The sequence below is a fragment of the Ostrinia furnacalis genome, unplaced genomic scaffold (genome assembly GCF_004193835.3).
Source record: "Ostrinia furnacalis isolate ACB-3 unplaced genomic scaffold, ASM419383v2 OfSCF1172, whole genome shotgun sequence".
Classification (NCBI taxonomy): Eukaryota; Metazoa; Arthropoda; class Insecta; order Lepidoptera; family Crambidae; genus Ostrinia; species Ostrinia furnacalis.
In genome coordinates this window covers 181,740-209,083 of record NW_021131411.1, presented here as the reverse complement: position 1 = coordinate 209,083, position 27,344 = coordinate 181,740, and the positions used below count along the sequence as shown (strand labels likewise).

Here is a 27,344-nt window from a genome sequence, read left to right as displayed (position 1 = left end):
ACATTATAGGCCAGCAATTTATCATTAATATACCATCAAGGGTCCCGCGTCCTCTACCCGGCTTTGATAAAGGCTGCGATGGGCATCCCCGGCCGGATCTGGGTCACCGGGCCAGTAACCGTGCACCGTATCCTTGCATTTTTGCATAACCTATCGTTACACACGATCGTGAGGGATCGGTGCCAAATACCATACATTTTGTGCTTTGGAGAAATTAGCATTTAGGAGAAAAGAACGTGAAGTTGGGCTTTAGAAAACATGCTAAAGTTCCTTGAACGTAACTTTGAAGTCCTGAGAGATTTGGGGTCAAAATAGGACCTGGTATACAAATAGAACATTGTGAACAAAGAAACAATGAAAAAATATGTCCGCTTTCAAATATAATTCATAAGATCGATATGTCATTGGTGATGTACGAGCAAAAGGGTGTAATAAGTAACTGCATTTCAGTCCCATCGTTAATATTTTAATGCCCTGACGGCCGCGCGGACCGTTTTGCCTAATGAAGACAGTCAGTGGAAAATCCATTTTATATTGTCTACTGCTTTGAATATCGACCTATTACAATACCTAATTTGAAATATACCAAGAAAATGTAAGATAACGGCATGATAAACTTTAATAAGTACATCTAATTTAACTGTTGTCTTTTTGACTTCCCTTGTTTTTCGTTGAGATTTTTAGAACACCAGAAACAGACATTTCCACTGTCAGGATTCAAGACAGCACGATATCATTGTAATTCGGTATTATTTGTTAAAAAAAAATGTATGTGCGGGGAAAAATTGCTCGACTAAGCCTAGCCGCAGACCACCGACGTTTAGTTGGCTGATAGTTGGCTCGGGCTGTTAATCAGTATTGGAGATGTATGTGAGTTCGCACATTACACCGATTTTGTAGCGGCCGTTTCTTCATACAAATTAGAATCGGGCCCACCAACTATCGTCCGACAAAAAGTCGGAGGTCTGCGCCTAAGCTAAATCGATCTAAAAACACAGCCCATATTCTTTCACAAAGCAAAGCTATTTATTNAGAAAACTCGAGACTTTGGCCTCGAGAATTCCCGAAACTCGAGAAAAAAAATAAGTCGAGAAATCAGAAACCCTAGTGGTAACAATAATTTAGTGGCTTCAACAGTTATCCATTTCGGATGTACAATATGTTATTAGATACCTAATTTACCTAAAATAATAATAAAAAACGAATGTCAATAAATAATATTATGTCAAAACTTATAAAAATATTCATCTAGGTTATAAAAACATTTCTGCAACAACCATTCTTTCAATTTCTGTTTGAATTGCGGGTTTTCTAGTGCTTTTATACAGTTAGGCAAATGGTTAAACACTCGAGTTCCTGTAATCAAGGTACTCTTGCTATAAATATAACTTGATGATTTCAAAAAACGCGCTAATTTCAGTAACTAAGTAAGTACTGGTCTAGGATTTCTGCTCGAGCTTTCTCGAACTCGAGAAATTTGGCTTCATTCGAGACGAGAAAAAAATTACCGGAGCTCGAGAATTCTCGAGTTTCGATTTTGAAGCTTTAATATTCTTGAAAGCCTATTTTCTTACACAAAAGTAAGTTTTTTATTATTTAATAGGTCAAGGTTGCTTTTAGACTGGCCTATTCTTTCATTGTTTAACTGATTTGATTTGCAAGTAATGATCTCAATCGAAACTAAGTAATAATGTTCACCAACGAGTATGCTATATTATTTATTATGTATGTTTAATCTGACTGATATAAAAACTGAAAATTTTGTTAACTAGACAGTTACCTTACCTAACAGATGTTAGGTTAGGTACTCGTGCTTCCTCGTAAAGTTATCTGTGAGAAATTTTAAAATTTATTAAAAAGTGTTTTTTGTTCATAAAAAACTATTTATTTATTTATTTGACAGCTAACAAGACATACACAATTAACTGGAAAAAACATTGAAAACAATACGTGTTTATAGTAAAGCCTTAATTAAAAGCTGCCACAACATGTATAGATTGCATGGAAGCGTAGTATACACAAAATTCTAAAAAAAATTGAAAATTTATTTATTTACTTATCGTAATTTTGCTATTTGGATTTGTGTTCTTTAGAAAACAAGTGATTCATTGCAGCACCAGATTTTTATTGTTATTTATCCTTAAAGTACACGTGACTTTATGACTTTTGTTATGATTATTAGTAAATATGAATTATAAAAAAAGATTTTATTTTTTGTTTATTTCCTTACCAAAATAAGTGGTACTAAATTCTAATATCGATTGTTGTGCATAAAAGTAGGTATATTAAATTAAAAAACCCCTGTTTTTATTAAATTTCAACCGATTTCAGCAGTTTTCATTAAAAGACTCGAGACCCGAGAAAACTCGAGACTTTGGCCTCGAGAATTCTCGAAACTCGAGAAAAAAAATAGGTCGAGAAATCAGAAACCCTATACTGGTCCGATTTGAAAAAATAATTTTGTGTTACATAGCCCATTTATCGAGGAAGACTATAGTATACCATTACGCTACGACCAATAGGAGCAGAGCTTATTATTCACTAAGAATCTGGTTTAAGATACAAACCCACTTTCTGAAGATTTATTTCAAGAGTGGTGGCATCCCTATTTCCCAATGTCGATGCTGAAGAACGGAATACCGAACCGTATTCAGTACCGCCCCGCGCTTTGTATGTCATTGGCTGTTAATGTTTTAAATTAGACAAAATCAATTTGGCTCCTTATCATTGAAGAATAATACAGTAATCGATAAGCATCAATCGAAAGCAATAATTGATGGCATTATTACATAAACATAGCAATAAAATAATGCAAAGTAGGTGAAAATTTAATAAGTGGTAGAAGGATACTCTTTGCATTACTTAATGTCGCTTAAGTTTGTACTAATCTATCTTCTATAATAAGTAGTCGTAGATAAAAAAAAGCGAAACCACTTACTGATTCATCAGAAGAAGGGATCAAGAAATCTCAGAAACTACGCGTACTACACGTACTACTAAGTCGCGAGCGGATAGTAATAAATAAATTAATCAACAAACCGAAAGGTTACAAAAACCTACTTTAAAACAGACTCGTTGTATTTCATTGCGAATTGTTATTCTACACGGAGAAAATCACGGGCTGAATTTTTGTAATAACAAAAGGGAGTTACGAAACGGGTAGTTTGAGCAAACAGATGAAATTCAGTTTTGGCAATGCGAGGGATTACTCTGCCGGTTATTTTTGTAGCTGTTGCACTTCTACCCACAATTCCACATCATCCAATAGGGATTATCCCTGAAACGAAATTTCACTACCGATGGAATATTGTGCTTTAGAGTTGGGTTTGGAGTTTGTTTTTGATATAACTTTTTTGATTTGCGTGGATGATTGTAATGCTATGGAAAGTTTGAACCCCTGGGTGCTTTGCGAAGAGAGTGTTGGAACATCATAGGCATGCAGCAACTTTACTAAACTATATAGTTAAAGGGGCGTTAAACGCTATTTAAATTGACATTGAAGTATTATTTATTATGTTATTAAATACAACATAGACTAAGTAAGTATGTAAGGTCTTATACTACATAAATATTGAACGGAATTCTGGAAAGTAACACTAAACATATTTCATCAAATAAACTAATTGTTAAGACAACTAGACTAGAACCACCCCAAGTAACATTTTACTCCATTTAAGAGTTCACATTTAGTTCCAATGTGTACTTAAAGCATTAGTACAGTTCACTCGTGATGTATAAGCTGTATTATTGCAATTAATTACACCTATACCTGTCTAAGGGACTTATAGGAGTGTAGACTAGTGTAGAGTTATACTTTTATACGATTGTTGGTGTTATAATACTCTAACAACTATCCTTTAGTCAGCCGTCTGACTAATAGCATTATAGGAGGGTAGAGATACGGCAACTGCTGTTTAACGGCCTACTTGTACGATGTTATAGAGCTAGCATTTTAATAGAACACACGTGGTCATTTATAAAGCCAAAGGCTGTTACGTTTACTTGTTTTAGACTGTTATACAGCTAGTAGCTGTAGTAGTCGCTTCCCAAAGATGCTGAAAGGTATGTTGGCCATGTAGGTAATCAATAATAAAATTCTTAGGATAGTATAGGATTCTTTATTTTTCTGTAACAGTATGTTTAATTTATCTGTCTTATGTTAAAATAGGTAGGTATGAATGAAGACATTGTAATAGAACAAGTTTTTTTAATCCTAATTAGGTATATTTGAAATGTTATTTTTACTTACCTACATACGTACCTCATTACAAATAAGTAGATTAATTATTTTTTCACTAGACAGCAACCCTAACAGCGTAAGAAGAGTTCAGAGGCACGCGATAGAAAGAGACAAAACTTGTAGGTGAATAAAATTGTAGGTACGTAGTGCTGTGCGAGCTGAATTCCACTGTATCGCGTCGCAGCAAGACTCGCATTTATTTAAATCGTCGTGCGGAGTAATCCTTCTGTACCTGTACTATTACTTATTCTGTGGTTAAACGCTATTTAAATTGACATTGAAGTATTATTATGTTATTAAATACAACATAGACTAAGTAGGTATGTAAGGTCTTATTTTACTACATAAATATTGGATTAAGCTAAGGCATAAGAGACGGAATTCTGGAAAGTAACACTAAACATATTTCATCAAATAAACTAATTGTTAAGACAACTAGACTAGAACCACGTTTCCCCTATTCATCGCAAAATAATCTTTACACTCGTCATAATATTTTCACAGTTATAACATTGAGGAGATAATAGTAACGCATTGTAGCAGTTGTAGTAACTATATTCTTATCAGTTTATGATAAGCTTCATCGATTTGATTGTAGTTGCAACTTGCAATGTCATAATGATTCCAGTTTTATTAGAGCGTAACATCAATAAGAACATAACATTAACATTATAACACACATAACTTAACATTAGTCGTAGATTTTAATTCGTAATCGCTTCGTTAACATCACATCGCTTAATTCGTTCGTAACGTTACATCGCTAATCGTTATGATATTTTGTTACAATTAAATTAATGAAAATTGAACTGTCGCTTAATAAGTAGGCAGTTAGCGTCAAATAAGTAGTTCGTATGGACAACCTAACACCTAAAGTGACCAAAAAGTTGACAAAACAAACTTATTCCCGTGCTTATTCTAACTGTAACAAAGACGTGTTGCGAACTTTTTGGAATATACTATACTTAGACCTTGTTGGTACTTATAGTTTGCCATTTTGTAGTATAGTAATTTTAGTACATTTTACTTTTTTTAATATCACTTGCATTTTTATAAAACCAAAAACATTTTGTTACTAGCTGCATTTGTGATCAGCAAAATAGGACTTACAAGTAACATCATAAAATCCTGCTTCCATCTCACAAGCTACACCGAGCAAGCCCTATTAACAAAGCCCCTAGCTAATTAATAAATTCAGTTCCAATCTCCCCACAATGGCGACCTTAATAAGTTTATTAGAACTGTTTATATCACTGGCCGGCGATACAATAACGTAGTTACTGCCGATCGGTGCACTAGGGTCCCTGGGGATGGCAGGCCTCGCTTCAGTGTTAGAGATATACCTACTATAGCTAAATGTAATATAAAAGGGATACAGAGCAACTTAGCTGTACCCGCGACTTCGTACGCGTGGATCCCGTTTTACCCCCTTAGGGGTGGAGTTTCATAAAATTCTTTCTTAGCGGATACGTCATAACATTTAGAGTAGGCGCACACCGTTGATTTTTCGGCGGCCGAAAGTTTAGTCGGGCAGTTGATTAGTATGGGCATGTATGGGAGTGCGCACACTACGCCGATTCGATTAGGCCGATTCTTCATACAATTTAAAATCGGGCACAACTATCGGCCAACTAAAAATCAACGGTGTGCGCCTACTCTTACCTGCATGCCAAATTTCAGCCTGATCCGTCCAGTGGTTTGGATTGTGCGTTGATAGATCACTATGTCAGTCAGTCACCTTTGAGTTATAATATTTAGATGACACATGATGACTAGTCGATGAAGGTCTGTCATCCTATCTTGATCTATGATTAAGATGGCAGCCCGCGAAGCCACTGTATCTGTATACCTGTGTTTATTGTTGTAATCTTTATTTAATGGATATAATAAAACCCCGTTCTTGAAGTCCAGTAATAACATTCACTGACACACGCGTGAAAATAGTTTGAATAACAAATATTTTCCGTTTTTGCAACATTTATCTTTACTCCTCCGCCCGTATTGGCTGTAGGGTAATATTATAAAGCCTTTCTCAATAAATGGGCTATCCAACACAAAAGGAAGTGCAGTCGAAACCCAATGATCCACGAACTAGCTATACGAGGTGCCATGATGACTCTTTTATCTTTTGTCAAAAAATAAAACGAAATTGTACCTACCTACACACAGCGCGTCAGGTAAACACTGTAGCATATACCATGCTTGTTGGTGCTGTTTTCCAATAAAAACGGATAGTTTGAAGCGCTGAAAAACGTAGGTTTAAACTGTACCTAGGCGATGCGATCCTACTATCCTTTTACCACAATTTGTGCTTTTACCTACTCTATGCTCGCGACCCAGATCTGTCCCAGAAGCGTTGCCATGGCAACCGAGCGCGTTCCACATTCGATTACCGTCTAACATCGTTATGAAGCAATTATTCCTGAGAATCAGTGAGAATCCTGACTCTTGCAATGTCCGGCCTATCACATCTTGAATTAGGGTTAAAAGAATCTCCCTCTAATCTGAAAGCTAGTCAATGTAGGGTTTGAAACTCAAGATTGAACACATCAGCTGATTGAATTAAATGAACGTACCTACATTTTTCCAGTCTACGAAAGAAATATTAGCTAATTTAATTAAATAAGTACATATGTACATAAAATATTATTACCAATACTAGTCCAAAATTAGCAGAACTTGTACTACTAGTGAATGTAATGGATACGATTGCAAAAAAAATCTTATTTTTATACAAAATGGACCTAAAGAAAAGAAATATCTACAACATTAATTTCCTGTAACTTTCAACTACGGAAAAGACCCTAACTCTGCAATTCTGAAATTGAAGCCAAAGCAATTATGGAGGCAGTACGTACTGTTACATTGCAACGGCCTCCAAAATAATCTATTGCCGCTCGAAAATAGGATTGCAAATGAAAAAATGAATAAGCTATTGGCAATTTCTATTTTTACGATTGCAAGTATTGCAACTCGCGTAACTGCGACCACAGAGGAAGAAGAGTCAGTATGACAACTTCCATAAAGATGCCCTTTAAGGATAGCATAGAATACAATATTTTGCTTTATTGCATAAACAATAGGAAACAAATTAGCTTGGACTAATGCCCGTTTTCACCATCAATCCCTAATGTTTAAGTGACCCCTATGGTAACAGATAACAGAAATTTTGTTTTCATAGAGGTCACTTAAAAATTAGGGATTGATGGTGAAAACAGGCATAAGTCTTTGCTTTAAGGGAAATACCTATTGTTTGATCCCATATTAACAAAACAATAATAACCTAATGGACAACACTAATAGTAATATGGAATTACAATAAATATTTTAGCATTTCGTTATAGTTGTTGCAAATCACGATTTACGAAGGCGAGTGAGCTTTACATGTGTGGTGGTCGGTGGTTCGTTTTTCAAAAGTTTGATAGACAATGTTACACTATCGTTATGTGCATGCACACGTACACACACAAGTAAAGCTCACTCGCCTTTGTGAGTTGCAAGAATACTTATAGTCTACCATTATATTCTACACTGTGCTACAATGCTACGCCGTAGCATTGAAAAAGTTCAATTTCGCCGGACACGGAAGCGGCAGGCACGTCTACGACGGGCGGCAAGGCAGGGCAGAATGTTTGGGCGGATTTATTGCCTGCGAGTTGCTTGGGCGGGCGTTTTGTTGGGCTATTAGGATGCACCGTAACGTAGATATTGGTCGTAAAACCTATTGGTTCTTAAGACGAAATCTAATGTTTTCTACAAAGTATTATCACCAAGAATGTATGGAGGAGTAGTGAATGAGAGAAGTAGTACCTACACACGTTTAGTAGCAAGTTACCTAATAAGTCAACCTTTAAGATAACCTTTGGCATTATTATATTAATTAGCAGGAGATGCGGGGTTCAACTAGCGACACTTTAATTGCTCTACAGTAACCAAAGTAGTTGCTCTCTCAAAATTGTATGGGCGTTTTGTTGAACTAATTATATGTTAAGCATTTTAATTGTCTTAAATGTTTATTACTGGATTACGAAATCTCTTATCGATATTAATGTACCCAATTCCTAGATGAGATGATGATATGGACGATGGACGTAGAAACCGTAAGCAAACCTTATGCCGAGCCATCCATGTCTAATGATTTTAGTAAATCTAATTTAATTAGAAAATGAATTCATAATGCGGATACGAGAGCGATTAAAACCTCTGTATGATTTAACCTATAATCTAGCCTAGACTTCAATTTATAAAAGATACAATTGCCTCGGTTAGCTGTTTAAAATAGTTGAGATGCATCTGTTCTAGTAATGTAACTTTCAATTTAAACTATTGGTTGACTAGCGGAGAATGCTTTTAGCATTAAATACACCAACCTTTTGTGCGCTATTAGTGCAATAAAGTGTACCGTGTAGATTAAATTACCTTACTTTCATGTAATTTAATCATTATTTCTTCTCCCCCAGCGCGGTGCAATGGCGGTGCGGTGATGGCGGATGGCGGGTCGGGCGCGGCGGACGCGGAGGCGGGAGCGGGCGCGGGCGCGGGCGAGTCGGCGGCTCGCGGCGCGGCGCTCGAGCGGGCTTACGTGCATGACGTGTACGAGCAAGCGGGCGAAGATGGCGACGAGGCGATACGTGCGCCGGCGCCGGGCGTGCGGACCTTCCTGTCCGAGCTCGAGCCGGGCAGCCTGGTGTGTGATGTCGGTCAGTATTAACAAGATATTCCCAGTTTGTATCCTACAGAGCGTGGAACGTCCACAAGGTGGACCGACGACATCATTAAGGTAGAAGGAAGGCGCTGGACGCAGGCCGNTTCTCTTTTATGAAATTTGTTAGTACTAAGGTTGAATTATTAAATAATCACTGTTAAATGTGATTAATTTATCACTTTTACCGCGACTGTCGGTAATTATTCATAATAACCGGTTATTATTAATAATTTTCAATTTATCACATTAACCGTAACAGATATAATAAAACCCCGTTCTTGAAGTCCAGTAATAACATTCACTGGCACACGGGTGAAAATAGTTTGAATAACTAATATTTCCGTTTTTGCAACATTTATCTTTACTCCTCCTCCTCCGCTCGTATTGGCTGTAGGGTAATATTATAAAGCCTTCCTCGATATATGGGCTATCTAACACAAAAGGAAGTGTAGTCGAAACCCGGTGATCAACGAACTAGCTATACGAAGTGCCATGGATGACTATTTTATCTTTTTGTCAAAAAGTAAAAAGAGATTGTACAAACAGAGCGCATCAGGTAAACACTGTAGCATATACCATGCTTGTTGGTGCTGTTTTCCAATAAAAACGGGTAGTTTGAAGCGCTGAAAAACGAAGGTATAATAGACTATACCTAGGCGATGCGATCCTACTATCCATTTACCACAATTTGTGCTTTTACTCTGTGCTCGCGACCCAGATCTGTCCCAGAAGCGTTGCCATGGCAACCGAGCGCGTTCCACATTCGATTACCGTCTAACATCGTTATGAAGCAATTATTCCTGAGAATCAGTGAGAATCCTGACTCTTGGAATGTCCGGCCTATCACTAGTCTTGTAAAGTAGGGTTAAAAGAATTTTCCTCTCATCTGAAAGCTAGTCAATGTAGGGTTTGAAACTCAACATTGAAAAAATCAGCTGATAGAATTAAAGTAACGATAATTTTTTCAATCAATCTGATATCCACGGAAAAAATTGAATATCAACTAATACATATGGCTAGATTTAAATAAATAAGTACATAAAATATTATCACCAATAATTCTATTCCAAAATTAGCGAAACATGTACTACTAAGTAGCGACTCAAAAAAGATACATCATATAGGACTTAAACTTACCTAAATGTAATCGATACGATTGCAAAAAAAAACTTATTTATACAAAATGCCTAAAGAAATGTCTACAACATTAATTTCCTGTAACTTTCAACTACGGAAAAGACCATAACTCTGCAATTTTCAAATTGAAGCCAAAAACCAATTATGGAGGCAGTACGTACTGTAACATTGCAACGGCCTCCAAAATAATCTATTGCCGCTCGAAAATAGGATTGCAAATGAAAAAAATGAATAAGCTATTGGCAATTTCTATTTTTACGATTGCAACTCGTGTAACTACGACTACAGAGGAAAAAGAGTCAGTATGACAACTTCCGTAAAAGATGCCCTTCAAGGATAGCATAGAATACAATATTTTGCTTTATTGCATTAACAATAGGAAACAAATTAGCTTCGACTAATGCCCGTTTTCATTATCAATCCCTAATTTTTAAGTAACCCCTATGGAACACATAAGATAACAGGAATTTTGTTTTCATAGAGGTCACTTAAAAATTAGGGATTGATAAGTTTTTGCATTAAGGGAAATACCTATTGTTTGATTCCATATTAATAAAACAATAATAACCTAATGGAGTAATATCAAATTACAATAAATACATTAGCATTTCGTTATAGTTGTTGCAAATCACGAAGGCGAGTGAGCTTTACCGCGGCGGTAAAGCTCACTCGCTGTCACTGTTTGTTTTTCAAAAGTTTGATAGACAATGTTACACTATCGTTATGTGCATGCACATGTACACACACAAGTAAAGCTCACTCGCCTTCGTGAGTTGCAAGAACTATACAAGAACTAGCGGCCGCCCGCGACTTCGTACGCGTGAATTCTGTTTTTCCCGCTAATTCCCGTTCCCGTGGGAATTTCGGGAATTCCTTTCTTAGTGCACCTCTACGGTACCTAAGCTACGTCCCTTCCAAATTCCAAGTGCCTACGTTTAGCCGTTTAGGCTGTGCGTTGATCTGTCAGTCAGTCAGTCAGTTTCTCCTTTTATATATTTAGATACTTGTAGTCTACCATTATATTCTATACTGTGCTAAAATGCTACGCCGTAGTTTGTAGTACCTATTAAAAAAAGTTCAATTTCGCCGGACACGGAAGCGGCAAGCACGTCTACAACGGGCGGCAAGGCAGGGCAGAATGTTTGGGCGGATTTATTGCCTGCGAGTTGCTTGGGCGGGCGTTTTGTTGGGCTATTAGGATGCACCGTAACGTAGATATTGCTCGTAAAAGCTATTGGTTCTTACGACGAAATCTAATGTGTTTCTTTTTTTTACAAAGCTAATTAGTCATAAGATAGGCCCCCTATTGATGTTTATTGTGTGCATATCCCAACTAATATTATAAATGCGAAAGTAACTCTGTCTGTCTGTCTGTCTGTCTGTCTGTCTGTCTGTCTGTCTGTCTGTCTGTCTGTTACGCTTTCCCGCTTAAACCTCGCAACCGATTTTGATGAAATTTGGCATAGAGATAGTTTGAGTCCCGGGAAAGAACATAGGATAGTTTTTATCCCGATTTTTGAAACAGGGACGCGCGCGATAAAGTTTTTCTGTGACAAACTAAATTCCACGCGGGCGAAGCCGCGGGCGGAAAGCTAGTATTTTAATAAAGGTTACTAAACCTTTGTTTGTCACCTATCATCCGCTTTGCAGCGGAGTGAAGTCACGTGAAGTCGAACCCTTAACTTCGAACTCCAGTTTAACTTTCCCCCGGGACAAACTTGACCTTCACTGGTTGGGTTTTTATTGGCTGTACATCCTGGCTACACAGGAGTTGCAGCAGTGGGAAAGAGAGGTGGGAATAGTCCCGTTTTGCTACAAAGTACTTATTATCACTGAGAATGTATGGAGAAGTAGTACCTACATACGTTTAGTAGCAAGTTACCTAATAAGTCAACCTTTAAGATAACCTTTGGCATTATTATATTAATTAATAAATGCAGGAGATGCGGGGTTCAACTAGCGACACTTTAATTGCTCTTTAGTAACCAAAGTAGTTGCTCTCTCAAAGTTGTATGGGCGTTTTGTTGAACTAATTAAGAATATGTTAACTATTTAACTGTCTTAATATTTATTACTGGATTACGAAACCTGTTATCGATATTAGTGTACGCAATTCCTAGATGAGATGATGACGGACACAGAAATCGTAAGCAAAACACATAAATCCAAAAAACATTAACACCGAACTATCCATGTCTAAATTATTTGAATAAATCTAATAATTAGAAAATGAATTTAAAATGCGGAGATGAGAGCGATTAAAATCTCTGTATGATTCTAAGATTCTAACCTATAATCTAGCCTAGACTTTATTTAAAAACTAAAATAACAATTGTCTTTTGACAATTGATTTTTATGTATATTAAAATTAAAATTGGTTGACAGACGGATAATATTTTTAGCATTAATGAACTTAAGTTCAACCTTGTACGCTATGATTTGTGCAATAAAAGTATGATACTTTTATTGCACAAATCTTTCTTATGGTATACTGTATACCTTAACTTGCCTTACTTTCATGTAATTTAATCATTATTTCTTCTTCCCCAGCGCGGTGCAATGGCGGTGCGGTGATGGCGGATGGCGGGTCGGGCGCGGCGGACGCGGAGGCGGGAGCGGGCGCGGGCGCGGGCGAGTCGGCGGCTCGCGGCGCGGCGCTCGAGCGGGCTTACGTGCATGACGTGTACGAGCAAGCGGGCGAAGATGGCGACGAGGCGATACGTGCGCCGGCGCCGGGCGTGCGGACCTTCCTGTCCGAGCTCGAGCCGGGCAGCCTGGTGTGTGACGTCGGTCAGTATTAAGATATTACCAGTTTTGTATCCTAAAGAGCGGGTCGTCCACCCACAAGGTGGACCGACGATATCATTAAGGTAGCAGGAAGGCGCTGGACGCAGGCCGCTACCAACCGCGGCGCTCGAGCGGGCTTACGTGCATGACGTGTAGTGTACGAGCAAGCGGGCGAAGATGGCGACGAGGCGATACGTGCGCCGGCGCCGGGCGTGCGGACCTTCTTGTCTGAGCTCGAGCCGGGCAGCCTTCTGTGTGATGTCGGTCAGTATTAACAAGATAAATATTTCCAGTTTTGTATCCTAAAGAGCGGGACGTCCACTCATAAGGTGGACCGACGACCTGATAAAGGTAGCAGGAAGGCGCTGGACTCAGGCCGCTATCAACCGCGGCTCTCGAGCAGGCGTACGTGCATGACGTATACGAGCAAGCGGGCGAAGATGGCGACGAGGCGATACGTGCGCCGGCGCCGGGCGTGCGGACCTTCCTGTCTGAGCAGGAGCCGGGCAGCCTTGTGTGTGATGTCGGTCAGTATTAAGATATTTCCAGTTTGTATCCTACAGAGCGTGGGACGTCCACCCACAAGGTGGACCAACGATCTGATAAAGGTAGCAGGAAGGCACAGGACTCAGGTCGCTATCAACCGCGGCTCTCGAGCGAGCTTACGTGCATGACGTGTACGAGCAAGCGGGCGAAGATGGCGACGAGGCGATACGTGCGCCGGCGCCGGGCGTGCGGACCTTCCTGTCTGAGCTCGAGCCGGGCAGCCTGGTGTGTGATGTCGGTCAGTATTAACAAGATATTCCCAGTTTGTATCCTACAGAGCGTGGAACGTCCACAAGGTGGACCGACGACATCATTAAGGTAGAAGAAAGGCGCTGGACGCAGGCCGCTACCAACCGCGGCTCTCGAGCGGGCTTACGTGCATGACGTGTACGAGCAAGCGGGCGAAGATGGCGACGAGGCGATACGTGCGCCGGCGCCGGGCGTGCGGACCTTCCTGTCTGAGCTCGAGCCGGGCAGCCTTGTGTGTGATGTCGGTCAGTATTAACAAGATATTCCCAGTTTGTATCCTAAAGAGCGGGACGTCCACCCACAAGGTGGACCGACGATCTGATAAAGGTAGCAGAAAGGCGCTGGACTCAGGCCGCTATCAACCGCGGCGCTCGAGCGATCTTACGTGCATGACGTGTACGAGCAAGCGGGCGAAGATGGCGACGAGGCGATACGTGCGCCTGCGCCGGGACATGCTTAGTTTTGTATCCTAAAGAGCGGGACGTCCACCCACAAGGTGTACCGACGACCTGATAAAGGTAGCAGGAAGGCGCTGGACGTAGGCCGCTGCCAACCGGACAACATGGAAAGCATTGGGGGAGGCCTATGTTCAGCAGTGGACGTCCTATGGCTGAGATGATGATGATCCTAAAGAGGTTACTGACGAAGACGGTGATCCGGTGAAGCTTGTGGAAAGCGTCTGCATGCGCAGGACCAGTCTTTGTGGAACTCCTTGGGATCTTTTGGTTCATTCGGACGAAAAACGAAAAATATCTTTTCATAGAAACCTAAATTAATCAAGTAAAGTATACGTAGAAATAGACGAAGACGAAGACTGCTTTAAAAGCAACACCAAATATTGTGCGAGTGATTTCAATCAGTTATCCCCAGTCGGCTTGAGAGAGCTTGCTGTTAAGCAGCCAAAGCTCTATCAGCGCTTTATACGCTTTTCAAAAGCACTATAAATCCCAACGCCACACTCAGTACACTTCTACCTAATCTATCTGTTTTTATACAGAAAGGTCATCAAGGGCTCACTTACTCATCACGAAATCTCAGAAGCTTACAAGTGCTAGGAGTCTCAAATTTTGCATAGGGGTTCCTTTTAGAACTTAGGTGCTTACTAAGACGGGATTTTGCAAAATTCAACCCCTAACGGGTTACAAACGGGGTCCACGCGCACGAAGTCGCGGGTCGCCGCTAGTAGTAGATAGTCTATAGGTACTCTAAAAATAAAGTGATTCCAAGCAATATGAACTGCATCGCTCCTACTTCTAAGTAGCGGGTTGCTTAATGAATTCAATTTGCTCCACACTCCGTCCTTCTAAGGTCTCTAATAGACTCTATAATAAATTTAAGTTGCCTGCGACGTATAATTTTCCTCAGTAAGTGCCTCTGAGAAACGATGTATTCAATACTATGCTATGAAACATGACCATGTCGGTATAATGACGTACAGTCAGTACATTTGACTAGATTTTTGTTGAAAAATCGCCCCTGTTATAACTACATAGATGCCAGTGTTACGTGGACATGCCGTCGTCTGTATGTACCTACATTTTGCAATGCTCTAACGTTATCGCCTTTTTAAATCAATTCTGTTCATAACAGTTGGAATAAGGTTTATTTTCAAATAGAAAATAAAATACACGTTATGAATTTTACGAAACAAGCGCTCAAAACTAAGCTTACAAAATTTCAACTATAGTTACTTCAGATTCTTTAAAATAATGTACAAGACATAGTAGCTAACAGTTGGTATGTTCAGAATTACTAAAAAGTTAATCAAAATTAAATAAAGAACTAAAAAAATAGAGCATTTAAAAATCCCGCCTACAGAAGCTATATTTATATTGAGGTCTGATGTTATTGTAACATTTACACAGAAGCCCTTTGAACTTGTGAACTCCGAGAGCCTTTTTAAGATCTCAATCTACCCACACGAAAGCAAACAACGTGTTTAGTGGATAACAAGTTCTCATTAATTAATTATGTTACAAATGGAGATAGTAAATGTCACGCGTGGGTGTATTGCTCTTCTTTATCATAATATTAAAGTCAGAAAGAAGCTAATACTATCTACTTTACTTTTTTCTTAATCTTAACAACTTAAAACACAAATTTACGGTTATTAATCTAGGAATCGCCGAAGGAAGGTTTGGTATAATCATGCATCAGAGTCAAAAGTTGCATAGAAGATTTCGATTTGAATTGTATGATAATAATTATTATTTTCTGTAAAGAAGGTTACCCATACCAAATTTTCCACATGAAAAGTCACAGGAGCTTTTTAAAATCTATTTACGTTCGAATTCAGTGGGTTTTTATCACTTTAACATCAGATTTACAGAACAGCAACAACAGAACGATTATACCTACACTATTTTCAATTAAATTATTATCAACGAAGTCCAGCCTTCGCAGAGATTAGCTATAGCCCATCCTGTCCATGAATAAAATGACGATTGAATAACTCAAATTATATGTACAGTAGATTGTAAACTAAGCGGACTTGGCTCCGGAATCGAATCACCCCTTCTGCGTCATCGGGCCGTCAAACGTCATTAGGCGTATCTTCCGAACGTGAAAGGGCTTTACAAAATGAAATTCATCAGGCATGAAACGCGATTGGACGCGTTGCAAGTCCATTCTGCATTGGACGGAATTTGCAGTATTGTATGGTAATGCTGTACCTATTCTGTTGCAAAACAGATTGTGCAAAAAATAACGCCCTGATGGTTTGCGTTCATAATTGCAGTTACAGGCCCCAATTCCTTATGGAACAATTTTCTTGGAGTCATCCGTGTTGATTATAGTATCTCCTATCTGGGATGAACTTACTACTATTTAAATTGCAAAAAGGAAAAATTGCCTAACTATGTCACCTATCACACCATATAATTCTTTGAGGAGAAACGAAACAATGGTTCGAAACGAGGAAAGCTCATCCTCATATTGATGATGATAGCGTCACCGTTTTACATGGATGAAGTTGCGGGTCAAACTAGTCCATTTGGACTTCCATAGAAAGATCACTAACCTTTACACCGTTTGATAAAGGCTTCGAATAACACGTTATTTTGCTTGGTTTCTACAAACTTGTTAATGTGGGTGGTTAGGTATTGTCAAAATGTCATAGGTTAAGGATGTGTACAGAGAGGTACTATTGTATGGTGTGTTCTGTTATTCACCTATTTGTGCCACTTCCCTATTGGTTACCTCGAATTCTTGGAATCCTTTCCTTTTAAACAAACATTTTAGTAAGTACATGAACACGAACGATTCCACCGGAAGTTTTCTTTCAGGGTTATAACGAGGAGAAACGATTTTTTACTAATAGCTGTCATCCATACATACAATACCTACCTACTATACATAGATAATCCAACAGACTTGGCATTCCGACAATAAACACACACTATCACTCACAGTAAGAAACATTGTGTTTTGCAAGAATCAAAATCTACCCATGGGCATGGCTTGTGGAGTTACAATTAGGTATATAAATTAAGTGATTAAAATTAAATGACGATAGTCCTGAGTCAGAATGAAAATAATATTGAATAGAGCTATTTAGCGAAGCGTCATTTATTGCGATAGCGTGTGACATTTCGAAGTCACCCTTTTCGCTGAAACATCGTAATGCTGTGCCATTGCCATTCCGAGGCAATGTTACTGGAAAACTGAATCATTATAATTACTACCTAGAATCTAGACCCGATAATTACTATACTTAGAATTCCAGATATCAATGCCTAATACAGCATCTGAACGGATTTTTTTTTAACTCACCGTACCTTAAACTTTTGACTACTAAAAAGTAGGGTTCTCAATTCGACTAATCACGATCATCTGTATGGAACAGATGATTTTAGGTAATTAGCAATGCATACGGACGTAGGTAGATGAGTATAAAAGTACCAACTCTATGGGCAATTTTCGCAAATATATTTATTTATAACTAGCTTTCCGCCCGCGGCTTCGCCCGCGTGGAATTTTGTCTGTCACAGAAAAACAATATCGCGCGCGTACTTGCTCACCGTTTAGACCTACCCTGGACTACGACAAAGATTTTAAAACCAAAATAAGCTCAATCGGCCCAGCCGTTCTCGAGTTTTTATCAGACTAACGAACATCAATTCATTTTTATTTATATATATTTGCACGTAATCAAGATTCGCCAAGCAAACCATTAAAATCCTCTTAACGTGCTGTAAACCCAGCAAAAATGCTATTCTGAAAACCCCAGTTAACCTTTTCAAATAACCGACTCGCCCGTCATCTCCCGACGTGCTAACAACTAAACATGGCGGATTAAATTATCAGCTGTTTATTTATTTACAGGCTGTGGCAACGGCAAGTACTTGAGCGTGAATCCGGCCGTGTACTCAGTGGGAGGCGACCGGTGCACGCGCCTCGCATCGCACGCTCGCCATCACAGCAATGAGGTAAACAAAACAACAATGCACTTGAACATAAATAGATGGTGTTTACAAACAGACTAACGCAATATTAACGAGTTGATAGTAAAATGTCGCGGTCTCGATTGGTCCTGACGATGAAGGCCTTATTTCTCAGAAAATATTAGTTTATTGCTTCTTCTCTGGATTACATAAAGAGATGGTTATGAACCAAACATTCCATTTATACTTAACTTGAGGGCCATTAAATCGAGGGTCTATTCGTCCAAGGTATATTCATTCATCACTTAAGTACCATCAGGTGCGAGACAGGCCAAAGAGCTACCTCGTAGTGGATAAAAAAATAATAAAAAAAGCACAGTTAAAACTGTCAATTCAAGAATTTTGAGAGTAAGGTGATTCGATCTCCATAGTTTGTTCCTTGTGGGCTGAGGTGAACACACCCCTACACAAGCATATCTTGGCTGGAGGGTACCGATAATGTTTGAAACTCCTTTTAACTGAAGTACACTTTTACTCATCATGATATATCCCTATACACAAGTGCCACTAACACCCAAACATTTCCAGGTGGTAGTATGCGACAACCTCTGCCTACCCTTCCGCGATGAGTCATTCGACGCAGTGCTGTCCATCGCAGTGGTGCACCACTTCGCGACGGTGGAGCGGAGGGCCATGGCACTCAGGGAGCTGGCCAGGGTCACCAGGATCGGGGGAAGACTCCTCCTCACTGTGTGGGCTATGGAGCACGAAGGACGGAACTTCCATTCTCAGGTAATAATCACGAAGTAGACTACATAAGTGTTCGGTTAGCGAAAGTGCCCGGAAAGCTGCAGTCCGCGAGTAATGGCGCCATATTACGAGGAACATCACTCTGAATCGTGATTCACTATGATGACCACGACCACTCTGACAAGAGTTTACTGACTGAGAAGAAGAAGAAGACTACATAAAGTCCTTTATTAGACATTTATGTGGCTCTCACAGCTCTAAATTGGTCTTGGAGCATGTTATTCATACATGCTTTTTGATTTCAGGACGTGCTGATTCCTTGGCATAGGCCAGCTACGTTGTGCCCGCCGACACCGACGCCTAGATTCCTGTCTGTCGATCATGATCAGTAAGTTCTGTCACAGCATAAATAATTAATAATAATAAATACCTCTTAATAATGCTACTGATTAATTCTAATGAGTATTAAAATGATTCTTTTTATTTTGCAGGAACATAGAGTCTTGGAAATCCCGAGACGGATCTCCAGGGTCATCCTCACTTTCGTCACCCAACGAAACCTGCTATTCATTCGTACGGAGGGCACTTCAAAAGCTCGCTGGTCGTCGTTCGTTTTTGCCTTCCTGGGGTCTAGCCAGAGTCCCACCACGACCTTGCACGGGGCTAGAACCACCGGCTGCAGATCTACCCATCGAACTCCGGCGTTTGGATGAAGCTTTACCCCCAAGATTGATCACACAAAACTCTGAAAGTTCCACAATGAAATCCAGAAGTTTAACTGATATCGCCGACGTCGAAAGGCGCACTCTCGTCCGCTCAAGGTCCAGTTTACCTAGCCTAGGAGGCGACGAAAACGAACCACCTCCCATTGAAAAACCAGCGCCCGAAATCCCCGAACCTCGAAAGAAACCACGTCTCGTAAAACAAAAGAAATCCATAAACGAAGACGATGCCGAGGAGGACTTAGACAAACCCACAGATATGAAAAGTATGGTAGAAGAAATGCCTAATTTTAAAATACATACGTATAGATTAGAGCCCAAAAAACCTGGAGTTTTCAAGCAGACGTCACTCAATGAAGAGTTAATGTCAGTGGAACGATTACGTGAGAAGGAACATTTGAGAAAAAATATCCAAAAACAGGCGTCTCTCAACGAGGAGTATCTCTATCGGCGACCGGGCGCTTTAGATTCAATACGTGACTCAATATTTTCTACATCAGCAACCACCGCTAAGAAATTCCAGTCCCTCAAAAACGGCCTCACTAGTAAGTTCAAAACATCTACAACGAATATAGATAAAGTAACGGTGTTCGTAAGAATGCTTCAAGGGTGGAAGAATCACGGGCCGGTGCCAGAAGTTCCTACGCCGAGTGACAATAATCCAGCAACTGAAAAAGCTGTGCCTGAGAGACGCCATTCTAGAGAAGATGGATCTGATTCCTCAAAGGATAGCAGTTTGCAGAGTGATACTAGCGTTGACTCGGAAGACAGTTTCGCATCTGTGATATACGTCCCTAAAGCAGACGGCTCAGGCGACCCACTATCGCCTACTCCTCTTTCACCCGGCCCCACCTCGCCTAGATTAAAAGTGTCGTCTGTTCCAACCTCCCCTCGAATGAAGAGCTCACCAGGCCTTCCTTCGCCAAGGATAAAGCAGGCTTTTCCTCTAATTCGTCCACCGGCGTCACCGAGTGCCGTCCAACCACCTACTGTAAACAAGATATTAGTCGCACAATACAGCTTAAAAAACTATTCTTCATCCAGTTCTATTTGTGCTGTACCATTAAAACCACAGTCAAAAAGCCAACCTAACTCTCCACCAAAATCAGAGTCAGACGACAAAGTAATTAAGCCAGAACTTCAGCAACTCATAAACAGCAACGTGTCTGTAGAAGTCTTTGAAGAAATAGATCCTATACCGCCCATTAAGGAGGAAGAGGAAACACCAACAGAGGTAACGAAAGAGCTTATTGCCGAAATCAACAAAGACATAGAAGAAATTCACAAACTTACAGAGGAGACAAATCAAATGAAACCAAGAGTTGTACTTCAAGATGTGAAACCGTACCCAAAAATTACACTGCAAACAGTGGCTGAGTTGCCAGAAATTCCACAATTTAAACCCAAGGAAACCAACAAATCTTCATCGGATACATTGGATTCTAGATCTGCAGAACGTAAACGCAAAGAGCGGATAAAACAGATAAAAGATATTCTAAATAAAGGTATCCCTGCGGGGAGCTTTGGAAGACGACCTCCATTCCCAATCGTTCGCACTGGCAAATCCGAGCATGTAGTAAAAACAAGACCAACACTAATGGCTTTGGAACTGTTCAATCCAGCTACAGATGATATGGACAGCGATTCAAGTGGCGTCTCTTCCCCAGACTCCGTTGACAGTGTCATCAGCGTTGTACCAGATGAACTCAGAAAAACTGCACAAGAAAAAGGTAACAAATAATGCATAACATTTCTAAGTTAAAGACTCAATTAAATATGTAGGTATCAGTGGCTAATTATACATTTTTATTTCTTTGCAGATCTACCAAACCCCAACAAACTCACAACAGAACCAAAGATTGAAGAAACACCTTCAGATAAGTCCCCTTCTACGGCACCCGCACCTCAAGCACCTCATAGCCTTATTGAGGCTGTAGCAGAAGTAGCACATTCCTTGGATGAAACCTGTGAAACAGTGATACAATCTAGCCCAAGATCAAAACGGAAACATCTAGAGAAGTTAGAAAGCGCTGACGCAATAGCCATCATCCAAGGAACTTCAAGCAGCAGTAGCAGTAGCAATTGGAGCTTAAACAAACTATCTCCTGGAGATTTGAGGATATTAGAAGATAAGTCGAGATCTCATACAAGTTCTAGTGGAAGTTCTTCCAGTCTGGAACGTCTGTCACCTGGAAGACGATCCAAAGATCGGTCTCCAAAACAAGGGAGTACGAGTAATTCAACTTGGAGCCTGAATCGATTATCTCCTAATAGGCCGGAGGGACGGTCATTGGACGAAAATTTGAGCAGAAGTCATAGGAGCCCCACTCGTTTCCCATACGATTCAGTTTCAATATCAAGTACCGATTCTGAAAAATCGATTTCTAAATCAGAAAGCTTTAATAGAATACAAAATGAACCCTTGGTAACGTGTAAATCTGATATGATAGCAAAAGAAGAGGAATGGGTAGCTGATCAACAAGATCGAAGTCAACATTTAACTGAGTTTGCTGAAAAACTAAGTGAAAAACTACTACAGGAAATTGATCAGTATTCTAAACGGATAAATGAAGAAGATTTCGACCTCCCTAGCAGCAGCAGTAGCGAAAAAAGTATATCGCTGAGACTTAAACGTGAAGAAGAAGATCGAAACACCCAGAAAATTTTAGACGAATTGTCAGACAGTTTACAACACCTAGAAGATCCCTATATAAATAAACTCAGCACAGAAATGCAAGGCTTGAATAAATTAAGTGCTGAACTCCAGGAACGAAATAAGTACATAGCATCCATGAACGACACACAAGAGACTGATATAAACAAATTGTTTCCTAAATGCGGCTCTAAAACTAAAAGCAAAAAGAGATCGAAAGATGTTGATCCAATCATTAACAAATACAGAGAACTCAAGAAAACTATGAAAGTAACAAGCGACGAAGACATTTATCTAAATAATTGTGCCAATATACAATACAACGTTAAACCAGTCGTCTCTGAAGAAAAGCCAGCGGAAGTTGAAACCAAGAATCCTGACGATGACAGCGCTATTTGTTCCAGTAATGGAAATCCCGAGATCACAATAGACTCTGGGACGTACGACACGAGTCAGTCGCTTGAAACTGGTTACTCATTAGAATCTGAAATCAGCATTGATTCGCTGTGCACTAGCACTGACAAAAGGTCTTCACTGAAAGTCGGGCAGTCCACCGATTCGAGCGATCTAGATAAAATGGAGATCAGTCCAGAGTCGATAACTTCGCGATCCAGTGCCAGTACAGCGCCTCTGAAGTCAGGGTTTTCAATTGAATCAAGCGATACGTCGGCTGGTAGCGACTGGAGCAGGCGAGACAAGACCGGCAGTACTGCATCTTTGGGCTGCGCTAGTTTGGCATCACTGCCATCGTGTAGCGAATGCTCCAAAGAGAGGAAGCTGCTGGAAACACGCTCTTCTTCAGAAGATACAGCTACTGCTCCAGTTCCTACTCGTCCGGGACCTCACGCTCCCCTCCTGCCATCTCTGAGCGACGGATCCGACAGCCTGCCATCAGAAGGCGGCGCTGTCACCTACCACAGATATTACCACGTCTTCAAGAGAGGCGAACTCGATCAACTAATCGAAAAATACGTGGAGAGTCTCCATGTGGTGTCCTCGTACTACGACCAGGCCAGTTGGTGTGTTATAGCAGAAAAAGTTCAAGTGTGGACCATTTAGGTTCTTGTCGATTGTACTTTCTTTATTGCGATTTTAGGATTGAGTTGGTGTGTTACGGCCTGTGAATGTTCAAATGTTGGTGAATTTAATTCTTATGAAATAGTGGAATATAATATAAACAAGTAATCTTTGGTAGTAGACACTATAGTAAGTGCAGTGATTACATACAAGTGACCTTCTAACGAACTCCTGTGAGTGTTATGGATATTCCCGATGTGACATGTAAGTAGTACTGACAGTTCGCGAAATTGCCAAAAGCGAAGCTTTTGTTTTTTAATATATTCTAGTCACTCTATACTTGTTTACTAGTTGTTATCTCTATTATAATTATAATCTAAAGTCTTTATTGCCCTTCGCAGTGCGAACTAATGCAGTATTCAAACAGTTAAATTTAGTACAATATATTTATCTTTTCTGACAATTATAACGGTGACTTTAACTATTTAAATTGATTATCCAGTACTATTTTTACCTGATTGGATAGTATTCGGGCCTGCGGTCTGTACTCTGTACGACGGGCGTTAGTATTCGATGCGGGACTAGAACTCGTGTAAAATGAAAACTAAGAGCTTTAAATAGAAGAAAGTAAATATAGTATATTATATACTTCAGTCGCTCAATATAATATAAGCTATTAATAGCTTATTTACTATCTACCATTCATGTATATCTACAGATACAATATTGTAACTCTTATTACTGTTACAGTAATTTATACCATTTTCCAAGATCAAAGAATAGATACAAAATTACATAAAATATAAATTTTATCAAAATAGAGACTTTATTGTAATGTATAATATTATTATTCGAAGACAATAACACTTATGAAATTATTAAAAAATGTTGGTATTTATAGCATATTAGTTAATGAAAATATCACCCTAATGTGCACCGTTCATTTATGCCTATTTAGACAAGTATTTGGTTTTGGAGTATGGTATAAATGGTTCTTTAAAGAGACCTTTATCTTAATACTACATGCACAGATTATGTTTCGACTACGGTAAAGTAAATGAGCTGGCCTCACACATGGGTTACGTATAATTAAGCCTACGGGTCCACGATACGTTTCATTATCCCAATTTAAAGCATTATTTATACTAAATTCGGACCATTTAGTGAGGTTAGGAGTTTTAGACGACGTAGTGGCATAAAGAGCGTACCCTTGCCTAAATGTAAAATACTTGAGAGTACAAATACATACATACATCAATTTGTTCAATACTCAATGTATGTATACACGCCTACTCTAAGTGTACTTCTAAAAGTCTACGCCTTAAGAAACTCATTTCCCTATTCCCATTCTATCTACAAATATGTCACATATTCAATTTTAATACAATATCATTTCAAAAATTATTATTTAGCATTTTGAAAATTATAAAAATCATTCTTTTTCATATTATATCTATTATTATAAGTGGAATAAACGAATTTTAAATTTCATTTTATTAACGTATTCGTTAATAATAAGTAATTAGGTAGGTTAATTTAATATCATAGTGTCCTACAGTGAATATCATCAATGGTATCAAATCACGTCGCATTAACGAGCATGAAATATATCGAAGAACAATAAACAACAACATTGCATTGCTTTCAGCAACCTAAATAAATGTTAACAATATTCGGTATTGTAAATAATCGCTATAAGTATATAAAGCTATTAGAAATTAATTATGTTATCAAAAAAGTGAGATTAAAATTAATATATTAGAATAGTAACATTGAACACACAGCTGTACATTTAATATTTTTTATAAATGAATCTCATATGAATATTAAATGAAATATTAAATGTTCAAGCGGTAGTTCTTGCATTGTCATTAGGATTGTATGCAATTAGTAAAATAATGGAAATAACGTAGCGAATAGGACAAAATAATATTTAAAATGCACAACCGTTACTTACTTATATTAATTTAAATCTGTATGTAAGTCTTCATTTATGTCTGGAGAACCACTTCACAAGATATGTTAAGCCTTACAGTTTATTGTATTGGGATAAAGAATATATTTGTATTTTGTAAATTGAAATGATGAGCATCAATAGTGAACGAAAAAACAATTGACGAAATAATGTATCAAATCTGCAACAACAGCACTGTATTTTAATATTGTAGAGTTTACAGATGTTTTTTTTTAACACGAGTTTTTCGTTCGTCAATATTATTTCTCAATTTATTTACATATTCAAGGTACTCCAGAACGAAAAAGTCAAATCAATTTAATACTTTTGATTAATTAAATTAATTCCTGAAAGAAATACGATACATTTGATTGTCGTGGTATTTATTGATCCTCATCGTTAAAAATGTTTTATCGTTAAATTAAATTAAATTACATTCCATTCGTAACTCGTTCAATTTTAGGGATATCGGTAATTATTATAAATTTTACTTTCCGACTTATATTATTGAGCCCGCGCGGCGTTAAATTGATTTTATTCGAAGTTGTGAAATTTTTGGAGCATATCAAAGCTGTTTAAGTGTATAAATTAATATTATTTTCTTATTTTTGTAATTTTTACTACATAATTTTGGCATAATAACGCACGGTGTTACTGTCACGGAGAAGGTTTATAAGACGAGACAAAATCAGGTAGAAAATAAGAGTAGTTCATTCTCTATGTGACCAAAACACCTGAATTAAGCGTTCATTTAATATCTATGGTAAAACTAATTTATTGTTAAAGAAATTAAATACAAACCCTATTAACATAGGCTTTGAGTTTCTAGTAATAAATAAATAGGTACTTTAAATTAATTCACAGGTTAATTTTATTAACAAAATATTAAAGTATTATTGTTAACAAAAACCTAAGTCTTGTGTATGTACATATTTATATAAATTTTATATTGCTGAAGATCATATTGGCTTAATCTGTGATATATGATAGAAAAATCGACACAGACCCGAATTTATTTAATTAATTTGCTAAGTCCTATATTTTTGGATTTGATTAATCATTAGTAATATTAATCATTAATTTGTATAACATTTTATAGAACAAAAGCTTTTTCGAATAATACTACTATAATTGTAAAACTCCACAGATATTTTAATAAACACATTGATAATGTTAAACTCCACAAATATTGAAATAAGTGAAGCACGTACATTTAAATACTAATTTAATGTTTATGTGGGTTTATTACGAACCTTTTTATTAGCATTGGTATATTTTTGCTTTTTACCCGACTGCACCAGAAGGGATATGTTTTTTTTTGTGTTAAATTAGAACTTATTTCGTCGGGCTGTGTGATATTAATTTTTAAAACCGCCTGATATTCCGTAGTAGTATTTTTTTGCTACTAATATATGTCATGAGTATTGATGTCATCATCTTAAGGCCGATTTTTAACCGTGAGATAACTTTTCAGAACAACTTTGATAATTGTAATTTAATAAAATCTCCGGTTTTTCAACATTGAATAAATTGAACGGTTCACAATTGTCTTCATTTTCTTTTCCCATTTATTTATGGAATTGACATAATATAATATCTTCTACAAATCGTTTACAATAAATAATACAAACAAGTAACTGATAACAATTATTATTGTCATTATAGCACTATTTTTCTAAAAGGGACGCTTTATCAACAAATTCTTTTTCTAAAAATAGTTTTGACATATTTTCAAAATCGAACCATTCAGTTTTGCCAATGTTAAAAATAATTGAAAAGTGTTGCAAGTTCAAAAATATTTGAGCGAATATTAGATGGCACAACAGATAATTGCTATTTTCTGTGTTGATTTGTATAACGGTTTACCTTCGCTGCACATAAAATCAATAATTATAGTGATCGTGCTGATTCCTTCATATCATGCGGACTTGAAAGTGCCAGGAAAATAGCGAGTGAAGTGTAAACTTTATTTTTCACTTCACAACTGCTGAGTACAGAATAATAGTTTTATTATTTACTGTATTGTACATAAACCTATTATTAATGGAGATTTTAGTGTTACCAAGCTGGATAGACTACCAATGCCAATAATTTGTGTGGCTGTATTTTGTCTATATTTTTTCTTCAGTTTTTGAAGATACTGTGTTGTTCACTCGCTATTTCCCTGGCCCCACACGAACCCTAGACAGTTAAGTCCCAGTT

The 27,344-nt window shown here is 38.3% G+C and overlaps 1 protein-coding gene across 1 annotated transcript; it reads left to right on the top strand.

Moving 5' to 3' along the window:
* The first annotated feature begins 2,615 nt into the window (after positions 1 to 2,615).
* On the top strand, positions 2,616 to 24,615 carry fid (class I SAM-dependent methyltransferase fire dancer). Its single transcript, XM_028302995.1, has 11 exons — positions 2,616 to 2,670; positions 8,701 to 8,940; positions 12,633 to 12,859; positions 13,273 to 13,396; positions 13,495 to 13,657; positions 13,758 to 13,909; positions 17,988 to 18,091; positions 18,635 to 18,838; positions 19,102 to 19,184; positions 19,288 to 21,248; positions 21,339 to 24,615. The coding sequence occupies exons 1-11, from the start codon at positions 2,616 to 2,618 to the stop codon at positions 23,228 to 23,230; spliced, it is 5,205 nt and encodes a 1,734-aa protein (XP_028158796.1). The 3' UTR covers positions 23,231 to 24,615.
* Positions 24,616 to 27,344: the final 2,729 nt, after the last annotated feature.

Excerpts from the sequence above, each read along its gene's own strand:
- fid (XM_028302995.1), top strand. The coding sequence starts at position 2,616 with ATGTCGATGCTGAAGAACGGAATACCGAACCGTATTCAGTACCGCCCC. Across the intron at positions 2,671-8,700 it reads TCAGTACCGCCCCGCGCTTT|CGCGGTGCAATGGCGGTGCG; the intron begins GTATGTCATTGG and ends CTTCTCCCCCAG. Across the intron at positions 13,910-17,987 it reads CAGCCTTGTGTGTGATGTCG|GCTGTGGCAACGGCAAGTAC; the intron begins GTCAGTATTAAC and ends ATTTATTTACAG.